At 34.9% G+C, this 12,310-nt stretch overlaps 2 protein-coding genes across 2 annotated transcripts; both read left to right on the top strand.

The window, feature by feature from the left end:
* Positions 314 to 3,344, top strand: LOC108663472 (MDIS1-interacting receptor like kinase 2-like). The gene is made up of 2 exons (XM_018127765.1): positions 314 to 2,413; positions 2,740 to 3,344. Exons 1-2 carry the CDS (start codon positions 400 to 402, stop codon positions 3,129 to 3,131), a joined length of 2,406 nt encoding a protein of 801 aa, XP_017983254.1. The 5' UTR covers positions 314 to 399; the 3' UTR covers positions 3,132 to 3,344.
* On the top strand, positions 642 to 10,497 carry LOC18614420 (MDIS1-interacting receptor like kinase 2). Its single transcript, XM_018127774.1, has 3 exons — positions 642 to 672; positions 8,207 to 9,582; positions 9,901 to 10,497. The coding sequence occupies exons 2-3, from the start codon at positions 8,748 to 8,750 to the stop codon at positions 10,290 to 10,292; spliced, it is 1,227 nt and encodes a 408-aa protein (XP_017983263.1). The 5' UTR covers positions 642 to 672; positions 8,207 to 8,747; the 3' UTR covers positions 10,293 to 10,497.

The raw sequence follows: 12,310 nt of genomic DNA, 5'->3' as shown, positions 1-12,310 counted from the left end.
AGCAGTCAATGGGCGTGTTACACAAGTATATCCTCTACTTATTCCGGATGATGATTTTAGGAATGCTTCCTCAGTTGGACCCACGCGGCTATTGCTTCCTGGAAGTATGGTTGCTACTTGCTAGAAACTGCGTCGTTGAGTCACAGAAAGAAACTAATTCCGTGTGGAAGACGTTCTCACGGTTGAGAAAAAATTTTTGGACCCAGATGGTGAACTTGAAGAAAAATTAGGCAAAAAGAGAAGTGACCCACACCATGAATTTTTTTTTTTTTTGACTCTTCTGTTTCTCTATTCATAGTCATCACTCTTCACTTTTAGAAGACCTTGACTCCGGAAATAAACGTCTTTAAATTTCGGTGCTCTGGGAATTAACATGCAACAAACAAGAACTTGTCATATATGATGAACTTAAACATGAGCTTAACTTTTACAGCTTCCATAATGGTGATGCTATGGAGTACTACCGTCCTTTCTTCCTATGTTGCATCTCAAGTTGCCGCAACTACCTCAGCAACAACAATGTCGCTGGAACGGGAAGCGAAGGCTCTACTCGAAAGTGGTTGGTGGAATAACTACAGCAACGACACTTTGCAGCGTTGCAACTGGACAGGCATCTCATGCAATGATGCTGGTAGCGTGACCAAAATTTACCCACCTTCTGGCGTTATTAAGGTTGGTGATAAATTTAAGAATATGGACTTCTCTTGCTTTCTGAACCTTGTTTTTCTCAGTCTCGGTGGTCATGAACTCAATGGGACGATGGAGGATTTTATGTTCAATATAGGCAATCTGTCAACATTAAGGCACCTCGACTTGTCCAACAATTCTTTATATGGTCGGTTATCTACTCGGCTTGGTAATCTCACTCAATTAGAGTTTCTTGATTTGTCATATAACCAATATATTACGGGTTCTATTCCTTTGGAATTTAGGAATTTGAAAAATCTTGCTATTTTAAATTTGACTAGGAACCGACTTGAGAGACCGTTTCCTTCGTCTTTTTATCTTCTGACCAATCTTACCCATCTGCATATGAGCTCAAATCAACTCTATGGTTCCATCTCCCCAAAATTGGGGGATTTAAAGAGTCTAATGACTCTGGATTTGTCTAATAACTTACTTGATGGTTTCATTCCCTTCACTCTTTTTCAATTATCCAATTTGGTCTTCATCGATCTATCATACAACAAACTTGTTGGTCAATTAACCAATTTGAATCATTTAACGAAATTGGAAAAATTGCTTCTTGGCTTCAACAGAATCAATGGATCTATCCCTTCAACAATTGGACATTTGAAGACTTTGCTTGCTTTATCCATTCATTCAAATTTTTTAGAAGGTTCTGTACCCGAGGAAATTGGAAATTTGACAGCACTAGTTTCATTGGACCTCTCTCAAAACCAGTTGAGTGGACCTATTCCACCTCAAATTGGTAATTGTTTCAATTTAGAAGAGTTGAACTTAAGCAACAACAATTTACAAGGTCACATTCCCAATCAAATCAGAAAACTTTCGTTGCTAGACCGAGTAGATCTCAGAAACAATGATTTCTCAAGTGTTGTTCCATATAATCTTCATGGGGCAAAATATGATTACGACGTAAATCCCAGCTTTTATAACAAAGATGATGAGGTATATGGTGGCAACAAAAATTTAAAGTCCTACTCCTGTTCTCCATTGAAGAAGAATTGCAATCTCCCAATATTTCTACCTATTACGATATTCGTTGCTTTTTTTCTTTTCGGGTGTTTATTACAATTATTATTGTGGAGGTATAAGGTCAAGGTCAACCCAACTAGTGTATTGCAATCCACTAAGAATGGAGACCTGTTCTCGATATGGAACTACGATGGAAAGATAGCTTATGAAGACATCATAGCAGCAACAAATGATTTTGACATACGATACTGCATTGGAACTGGTCGTTACGGAAGTGTATACAGAGCACAGCTACCAAGTGGCAGAGTAGTTGCCTTGAAGAAGCTTCATCGTCTTGAAGCTGAGGAACCGGCTTTGGATAGGAGTTTTAGAAATGAGATCAAATTCTTAACAGAAGTTCGACATCGAAACATTGTGAAACTGCATGGGTATTGTCTTCACAAACGATGCATGTTTTTGATTTATGAATACATGGAAAGGGGAAGCTTGTTTTTCATGCTAAGTGATGATGTTCAGGCCGTGGAATTGGATTGGGCAAAAAGAGTGAACATTATCAAGAGCACGGCTCACGCTTTATCTTACTTGCATTTTGAGTGCACACGAATAATAGTTCATCGAGACATTTCAAGTAACAACATTCTGTTAAACTTGGACTTGGAGGCTTTTGTCACTGACTTTGGGACTGCCAGAATCATAGATCCTGATTCTTCAAATCAAACAAGGCTTGTTGGCACTTATGGCTATGTAGCTCCAGGTGATGTTATCCTCTACCGATTCATTTACTAATTTGCTTTACTCTCCACTTTACTTGTTTACCTTTTGTAGTTAGTTTGTAGATTAAATCGGTCTTCATTGTTAAATTTTTATGTCATATGACTAATGAGCAATTGTCAAACCAAATGCATGGAAGCTATCACTACAAATTCGATATGCAAGAATATATATACATACGTGGGCAAAAATCAAGGGGAAAAATTATAGGGGCTAGGATTTGGGAAATACAAGCAAAAGGGTCATTAATTATTATTATTATTATTATGTTTTTAATATATTTTAATGTGCATTATTTTGTTTATGCAGAACTTGCCTACACAATGATTGTAACTGAAAAATGTGATGTTTATAGTTTTGGAGTATTGGCATTGGAAACATTGGTCGGAAAGCATCCTGTGGAAATTTTATCCTTGTTGTCAGAACCATCTTCTTTGCAAAATATAATGTTAATTGATGTGCTAGATCCACGTCTCTCACCTCCAACAAGCCAGCTAGTCGCACAGAATATTGTTCATGTAGCTACAATAGCATTCGCATGTCTACAAGCTGATCCAAAATTACGGCCAACAATGAAACTTGTCTCACAAATGTTCCTTTCTTGTCAAAGATCATTAAGGAACCCCCTCCGAACAATCTCTTTGCTGCAACTTGTGACAAGTGGAATGCATATGGAAGGATCATGTCAAGCTCCACAATGATAGTGCCATTATTAGGACAAGTGTCTTGTTGTTTTTGTGAACTGATTGATAGGATGCGTTTCTGGTTTCAACCTTTTTCTTTTTATTCTGGGTCCTTACTTTTTGTTATTGCCTCTTTCATATTCTACATGTTATTAGTTCTCCAATTTGGTGAAAATGAGTTCTGTTTTCCATGTGAAAGGGTAGTCTATCATGATAAGTTACATTTCATTATGCTGAAATCACTTCATTCCTTAAACAAGAGTTAGATGCAGCTAATCCTATTTTAGATTATATTTTAGGACACTGCTCGATGTTTAAAACTAACTAATTCATATGAGCAAAATTCGATTCCAACAATGAAACAGAGCTTTTTTTGTCAAAGGAAACAGAGTGACTGATATCAAATTAACATCCAATGGTCATTGAAATTACCCTTTCTACAATGAAAGAAAGAAAGATTAAATAAAAATAATGGAGATATTGGGTTTCACCTATCTGGTCAAACACAAACAATTTAACATTAAAGAAGTTGACTGCTCATTTTCACATTAAAGAAGTTTGGCCCCCTGATGGACAAGGATAATAAATTTTGCGCGTATTTTGGTTAGTTTTCCTATATCTAGTCTTCAAAAAGCTAGAGAACTGATTAAGAACATTGTGGTTGTGAAATTTTTAGCATTATTTTTGCTTTCAAACCAAAATTAAGAACGTTGGTCTTTCCATCAATACAGTAATTGATTAGAAGAAGTACAAGACTCAGCAGGAGATCAAAGTGTCTCGAGTCAATAGTCTTTGATAGCTTCTTAGTCAAATTAAGTCGTTTAAAGGTAACATCTGAAAGTAAATTGTAAATAAAAATGATTATAACAATTGGAATTCAGGTACAGGTAGAGTGTTTAATTGGAATGCGCAGAAGGGGAGCTTCAAAGGATGCGACACTCAGTGAGGGGTATGGATTGGGAGGGTGTAGTAGTAGAAGCTATTGCTAGAGCTGAGGAGAACTTTGGAGTGACTTTTCTAACGGTTGTTTCCTTGTACAAGGTCTATAAAGGCGAAAATTGTTGCTGATTGTAAGCTATGTATCGTAAAGGAGAGAGAGAGGAGAGAATAAAGGAAGGAATCATGAGAAGCAAAAACCAGTAATACGAATCAAATACAATCCTGAGATCAATATTTTTCCTTTTTTTTTTGAAAGGCAGATCAATATTTTTCTTGTTCCCGTAATTACTGAAAGGCATCCAACTTTTTCATTATCAACTATTGTATTACCCTGCTTTTTTAAGAGTTAAATTGGAAGATTATGATTAGAAATTTAACTTCTTTAATTTAATAGTTTCGAGTAATAATTTCAAACCGATTAATTGAAGGTCCACTTTAATTCTACCAAAGTAATCAAATTAGAGGTCATGTAAGTTTCTCATGTTAAGCATAAGCATGTAAACCCTGAAACCTATAGTGGAGAGATTCTAAAGGCATTCCTAGTGTACAAGACAAGCAAAAATAATGTTAAAAATTTCACAACCACAATGTTCTTAATCAGTTCTCTAGCTTTTTGAAGACTAGATATAGGAAAACTAAACAAAATACGCGCAAAATTTATTATCCTTGTCCATCAGGGGGCCAAACTTCTTTAATGTGAAAATGAGCAGTCAATGGGCGTGTTAGACAAGTATATCCTCTACTTATATTCCTGATGATGATTCTAGGAATGCTTCCTCAGTTGGACCCACGCGGCTATTGCTTCCTGGAAGCAGGGGTTGCTACTTGCTAGACACTGCGTCATTGACTCTCACAAAGAAACTAATCGACACGGCAATAAATTTTGCAGAAAAAAGGACGAGATAATACACGCTGAAGCAAAGACAACGGTAAAAGCAGATCACGTTCTCAGGGTTGGGCAAAAAGAGAAGTGGACCACACCATGAATTTTTTGTGTAAGATTCGAAATTCCTCAGCTCTAGCATAAATTCCACACGATGAATTTTTTATTCATAGTCATCACTCTTCACTTTTAGAAGACCTTGACTCCGGAAATAGCCGTCTGTAAAGAACTTTGGCCATATATATGATGAACTTAGACATGAGCTTTGCTATTACAACTCTCATAATTTTTTATTTTTATACATTTATGAAGTGTCATTCTATGATTAAATAATAATATAACAGTACTCAGTACGATACTACCATCAAGGGATATTATAAAAAACCAGTCCATAGCACTAAGCATAGATTTAGGTATTCTAGTTGACTTTGGACCTTCAAATTCCTTCTTAACAATACGATTAAGTCAAGACTCGGCTTTTACAAATCATGCCTGCATGTATTTAATTGGATAATTTTACTTGAAATCATATAATTTAAACAAACTTTTAAAGTTTAATATAATAATTTAGTTATAATATAAACAATGTCGAGCAATATTATGATGTAGTATAAACTAAATTAAAATTTATTATCATTGAGTATAACTTATTTCTAATATTTATCTTTTATAAATATGAAAAATTATGTACATGTGCAGCTCATGTGTTCAAATTTAAAGTATATTATGAAATTATAAATAAAAAAATTCATGACTTATTATTAATCAGTTTAGACTAGATTTAAAATTTGATAAAAATTAATTAGAATTATAAGCACAGTCTCTATTTGTTGACCTTTCACTTAATAAAACTTGTTTCTTAAAGGTAAATGTAAGCTAAAAAGTACTTCAGAATTTAAAACTCTGCTTGAATTCCATATGTTATAAATTTTTTATTTACAAATTTATTTAAGATGTGACATTTGAACAATTTAATTTGATTGAGATGCTATCAAAGACTATTCACTTGAGAGGCTTTGATCTCTTGCTAAGTCTTGTGGTGCTTTTTCTAATCAATTACTACATTGATGGAAAAACCAATGTTCTTAATTTTGGTTAATTTGAAAACAAAATTAATGTTAAAAATTTGACAACCACTTCAGATGCTGCATGCATGTAAGATCAAGAAAAAACATGAGTAGCCACTGAATTTACTCAGTCATCGAAAGCTGAGTTGTTGCAACCCCACTGTTTTAAGTGCACTAAAACAAATGTATAGATTTCTTATCGCGTGGTGGAAGTGACGTATCAAACAGAATGTTATATATCATTAACGACTCTGATAAATTAATGGCGAAACTTCTGGAGAAATTTGCAGTCAATGGGCGTATTAGACACGTATTTCCTGTAATTATTGCTGAGGATGGTTCTAGGAATGCTCTGATATACTAAAAGGCTTAATCAAGAAAGGCACTTTGCTATCGAATTTTTGAACTAAAAGGCTTTGCCAGAGACTAACATTTTCGTGTTACTGTATCAAATTCAACCTCAGTTGGACCCACGCGGTTGAGCAAAAATTTATGGACCCGCATTTGAATAAAAATTAGGCAAAAAGAGAAGTGGACCACACCATGAACTTTCTGTGTAAGAATCGAAATTCCACTCTCTGTATCTCTGTTCATAGTCTTCACTCTTCACTTTTAGAAGACCTTGACTCCGGAACTAGACGTCTTTAAATTTCGGTCCTCCGGCAATTAACATACAACAACAAGAACTCGCCATAAATGATGAACTTAAACATGAGCTTAGCTATTACAACTCTCGTAACGGTGATGGTATGGAGTACTACCATCATTCCTTTCTATGTTGCGTCTCAAGTTGCCGCAACTACCTCAGCAACAGCATTGTCACTGGAACGAGAAGCGAAGGCTCTACTCGAGAGTGGCTGGTGGAGTAGCTACAGCAACGACACTTTGCAACGTTGCAACTGGACAGGTATCTCATGCAATGATGCTGGAAGCGTCATCAAAATTAACCCACCTTCTGACGCTATTAAGGTTGGTGGTAAATTCAAGAATATGGACTTCTCTTGCTTTCCAAATCTTGTTTTTCTCAATCTTAGTAGTCATGAACTCAATGGGAACATGGAGGATTTTACTTTCAATATAAGCAATCTGTCAAGATTAACGCATATCGACTTGTCCTTCAATTATTTACATGGTAGGTTATCTCTTCGGCTTGGCAATCTCATCCGATTAGAGTATATTGATTTTTCACATGACCAAATCAATGGATCCATCCCAGTAGAAATTGGAAAGTTAAAGAATTTGGTGACTCTCTAACTAAATGATTGTGGGTTATTTGATTCAATTCCTTCCACTCTAAGTGAGTTAACCAATTTAGAGAATCTAGATTTGTCTAATAACTCTCTTAGTGGTTCCATTCCTTCCATTCTAAGTGAGTTAACCAATTTAAAGAACCTGAATTTGTCTAATAACTTTCTTAGTGGTTCCATTCGTTCCACTTTAAGTGCGTTAAGCAATTTAGTGACCCTGGATTTGTCTTTTAACTCTCTTAGTGGTTCCATTCCTTCCGCTTTAGGTAAGTTAGCTAATTTAGTGACCCTGGAATTGTCTCGTAACTCTCTTAGGGGTTCCATTCCTTCCGCTCTAGGTAAGTTAACCAATTTAGTGACCTTGGATTTGTCTGGTAACTATCTTAGTGGTTTCATTCCTTCCGCTCTAGGTAAGTTAACCAATTTAGTGACCCTGGATTTGTCTGGTAACTATCTTAGTGATTCCATTCCTTTCGCTTTAGGTAAGTTAACCAATTTAGTGACCCTGGATTTGTCTGGTAACTCTCTTAGTGGTTCCATTCCTTTAGCTTTAGGTAAGTTAACTAATTTAGTGACCCTGGATTTGTTTCGTAACTCTCTTAGTGGTTCAATTCCTTTAGCTTTAGGTAAGTTAACCAATTTAGTGACCCTAGATTTGTCTAGTAACTCTCTTAATGGTTCCATTCCTTCCTCTCTAGGTAAGTTAACCAATTTAGAGACCTTAGGTTTATCTTATAACTCTCTTAATGGTTTCATTCCTTCCGCTCTAGGCGAGTTAACCAATTTAGAGACCCTGGATTTGTCTAATAACTTTCTTAATGATTCCATTCCTTCCACTCTATTTCAATTATCCAATTTGGTCTCCATGGATCTATCAAGGAACTACCTCATCGGTCCAATCCCCTCCTCTTTAGGCTTTTTACACAAGCTAGAAAATTTGCTTCTTGACTTCAATAGAATCAATGGTTCTATCCCTTCAAAAATTGGAGATTTGAAGACTTTGCTGACTTTATCCCTTCAGTCAAATCTTTTAGAAGGTCACATACCCAAGGAAATTGGAAATTTGAGAGCACTGGCTTCATTGGATCTCTTTCAAAATCGATTGAGTGGACCCATTCCGCCTCAAATTGGTAATTGCTTCAATTTAACAGAGTTGAACTTATGCAACAACAGAATCACTGGTTCTATCCCTTCAAAAATTGGAGATTTGAAGACTTTGCTGACTTTATCCCTCCAGTCAAATCTTTTAGAAGGTCACATACCCAAGGAAATTGGAAATTTGAGAGCACTGGTTTCATTGAATCTCTTTCAAAATCGATTGACTGGACCCATTCCGCCTCAAATTGGTAATTGCTTCAATTTAACTGAGTTGAACTTAAGTAGCAACAATTTACAAGGTCTCATTCCTAGTCAAATCGGCAATCTTTCGTTGCTAGAACAAGTAGATCTGAGAAATAATGATTTCTCAGGTGTAGTTCCACTTAATATTCCTTGGGCAATGTATAATTTCGTAAATTCTAGCTGTTATGATATAGATGCTCGCATATTTGGTGGCAACAAAAATTTATCACCCTACTCCTGTTCTCCGCCAACCAATTATTCAGTGAAGAAGGGTCACAATCTCCAAATATTTCTACCCGTTACCGTACTCGTTGCTTTTTTTCTTCTCGGGTGTTCATTATTATCGTGGAGGTGTAAGGTCAAGGTCAACCCAACTAGTGTATTGCAAGCCACGAAGAATGGAGACCTGTTCTCGATATGGAACTACGATGGAAAGATTGCTTACGAAGACATCATAGCAGCAACAAATGATTTTGACATTCGATACTGCATTGGAACTGGTGGTTACGGAAGTGTCTACAAAGCACAGCTACCAAGTGGCAAAGTGGTTGCCTTGAAGAAGCTTCATCGTCTTGAAGCTGAGGAACCGGCTTTCGATAGGAGTTTTAGAAATGAGATCAAATTCTTAACAGAAGTTCGACATCGAAACATTGTGAAACTGCATGGGTATTGTCTACACAAACGATGCATGTTTTTGATTTATGAATACATGGAAAGGGGAAGCTTGTTTTTCATGCTAAGTGATGATGTTCAAGCCGTGGAATTGGATTGGGCAAAAAGAGTGAACATTATCAAGAGCACAGCTTACGCTTTATCTTACTTGCATTTTGCGTGCACACCAATAATAGTTCATCGAGACATTTCAAGTAACAACATTCTGTTAAACTCGGACTTGGAGGCTTTTGTCTCTGACTTTGGGACTGCCAGAATCATAGATCCTGATTCTTCAAATCAAACAAGGCTTGTTGGCACTTATGGCTATGTAGCTCCAGGTGACGTTATCCTCTACCCATTCATTTACTAATTTGCTTTACTCTCAACTTTACTTGTTTACTTTTTGTAGTTAATTTGTAGATTAAATCGGTTTTCATTGTTAAATTTTTGTGTCATATGACTAATGAGTAATTGTCAAACCAAATGCATGGAAGCTGTCACTACAAATTCGATATGCAAGAATATATATACATACGTGGGCAAAAATCAGGAGAAACAATTATATGGGTTAGGATTTGGGAAATATAAGCAAAAGGGTCATTAATGATTATTATATGTTTTAATATATTTTAATTTGCATTGTTTTGTTTTTCCAGAATTTGCCTACACAATGGTTGTAACTGAAAAAGGTGATGTTTATAGTTTTGGAGTATTGGCATTGGAAACATTGATGGGAAAGCATCCTGCAGAAATTTTGTCCTTGTTATCAGCACCATCTTCATTGCAAAATATAATGTTAACTGATGTATTAGATCCACGTCTCTCACCTCCAACAAGCCAGCTGGTCGCACAGAATATTGTTCACGTAGCTACCATAGCATTCGCATGTCTACAAGCTGATCCAAAATTAAGGCCAACAATGAAACATGTCTCACAGATGTTTCTTTCTTGTCAAAGATCATTGAGGAACCCCCTCCGAACAATCTCTTTGCTGCAACTTGTGACAAGTGGAATGCATATGGAAGGATCATGTCAAGCTCCAAAATGATAGTGCCATTATTAGGACAAGTGTCTTGTCGTTTTTGTAAACTGATTACTAGGATGCATTTCTGGTTTCAACCTTTCCTTTTTTATTTTTGGTCCTTACTTTTTGTTATTTCCTCTTTCATATTCTCCATGTTATTAGTTCTCCAATTTGATGAAAATGTGTTCTGTTTTCATTGTGAAAAGGCAGTCTATCATGATAAGTTACATTTCATTATGCTGAAATCACTTCATTCCTTGCACAAGTGTTAGATGTAGCTTATCCTATTTCAGATTATATTTTAGAACACTGCTCGATGTTTAAAACTAACTAATTCGTATGAGCAAAATTCGATTCCAACAATGAAACAGAGCTTTTTTTGTCAAAGGAAACAGAGTGACAGAAATCAAATTAACATCCAATGGTCATTGAAATTACCCTTTCTACAATGAAAGAAGGAAAGATTAAATAAAAATAATGGAGACATTGGGTTTCACCTATCTGGTTAAACACAAATAATTTAAAGTCAATGTTAATTTTCTGTCTCTTCGATTTCTAAGGAAAGCGATATGAAGCCATCTCCATTGTTTTTCTTGTTTCCAATTTGGTAGAGTATCACCCTCCTATTAATAACAATGTTAATGAACAAGAATTTGGAAGCCCTCTTTTGTTTAACAACCTTGTCTTGTAAACTAGGAACACCGTTAGAATCTCTGGTGTCAAGGTTTACATGCTTATGCTAAACTTGAGAAACTTACATGACTTTTAATCTGACTACTTCGATAGAATCACAAGAGACCTTCAATTAATCGATTTGAAATTATTGCTTGGAACTATTAAATTAAAGAAGTTAAATTTTTAATCATAATCCTCCAATTTAACTCTTAAAAAAGCAGGGTTTGAAAAATATTGATTTTAGGATTGTCTTTGATTCTTACTAGTTCTTGTTTTTGCTACTCATGATTCCTTTCTTCAGGTTTTCCCCTTCCCTATTTTTTTGTTTTTTATGATGAGGTGGTTAGCATTCTCTTAGCATTTACAAGAACAAACATTAATGATGCTCAAATTATTAATTTAAAAAATTTGGAAATGCACTCTTATGAATTTTTCTGAATCTAAAACTTCCATCTCACAGTAGGGTAGGGTAATGGGTTAATGGGTATATTCTTCAAGATAATTTTTCGGATGAATTTTTTTTAGCCCTCAAAAATAAGAAATTTTTTAAAATAATTTTTTTTAATTTTAAATATTTTCAGTCAAAAAAAATTTTTTTGAATAAAATTACTCTTAATAAAACTTTCTCATATTCTAGTGCATGTGAAAAAAATATTGTTATACACCATGTTGAAAAAAACGTTGTTACACACCATGCTAAAAAAATATTATTGTTACACGCTATGTTCAAAAAGTTATTACACGTCATATTGAAAAATATTGCAATCATCTTCCAAGGCCTCCACAGATAGCAGAAAACATCTTTCTAGCAAAACTATTGAACATTTTCTTTATGAAATCATTAGAAAGTGACACAAAGTTTTAAGATTCATCAACAAAATCATCTGGCAAGGACTTTTCTATAATTTTTTATGAGATTTTACCAAATTAAAGATTATTGGAAGCAACCAAAATGCAAAAACCGTTTTCTTCCATGCAGTTCTTTTTTTGCCTTCTTCTTTTTTCTTTTTTCTTTTTTTTTCCACTTTCTCCTTATTTCAATTTTACATTGAATTTGAAAAAATTGAAACTTTTTGTTTATTCCAAAATGGATGGAAAATCTTGAACCATTCATTTCCTTTCCCCTTCAACCAAAATGCAAAAAGCATTTTCTTCCCTAAAATTCTTTTTCACCTTCTTCTTCTTTCTTTTTTTCCACTTTCTCTTTATTTCAATTTTGCATCAAATTTGAAAAAATCTTGAATCATTCTATTATTTTCTTCTATTTAAATTCTTTTTATTATTAAGATTTTTGAAAGGGAAGATGAGCAAATCAAAAATATTGTTCTAAATGGTTTTAAGGACATGAGAGAGACGAAAGAGCTGAG

This window comes from Theobroma cacao, chromosome 1 (genome assembly GCF_000208745.1).
Source record: "Theobroma cacao cultivar B97-61/B2 chromosome 1, Criollo_cocoa_genome_V2, whole genome shotgun sequence".
NCBI lineage: Eukaryota > Viridiplantae > Streptophyta > Magnoliopsida > Malvales > Malvaceae > Theobroma > Theobroma cacao.
The sequence above is the reverse complement of the archived record's forward strand: the minus strand, read 5'-3'. Positions and strand labels throughout refer to the sequence as shown.

Bases quoted from the DNA above. Each gene is read 5' to 3' on its own strand.
- LOC108663472 (XM_018127765.1), top strand. From the start codon at position 400: ATGATGAACTTAAACATGAGCTTAACTTTTACAGCTTCCATAATGGTG. The intron at 2,414-2,739 runs GTGATGTTATCC...TTGTTTATGCAG, and splicing joins TTATGGCTATGTAGCTCCAG to AACTTGCCTACACAATGATT.
- LOC18614420 (XM_018127774.1), top strand. From the start codon at position 8,748: ATGTATAATTTCGTAAATTCTAGCTGTTATGATATAGATGCTCGCATA. The intron at 9,583-9,900 runs GTGACGTTATCC...TTGTTTTTCCAG, and splicing joins TTATGGCTATGTAGCTCCAG to AATTTGCCTACACAATGGTT.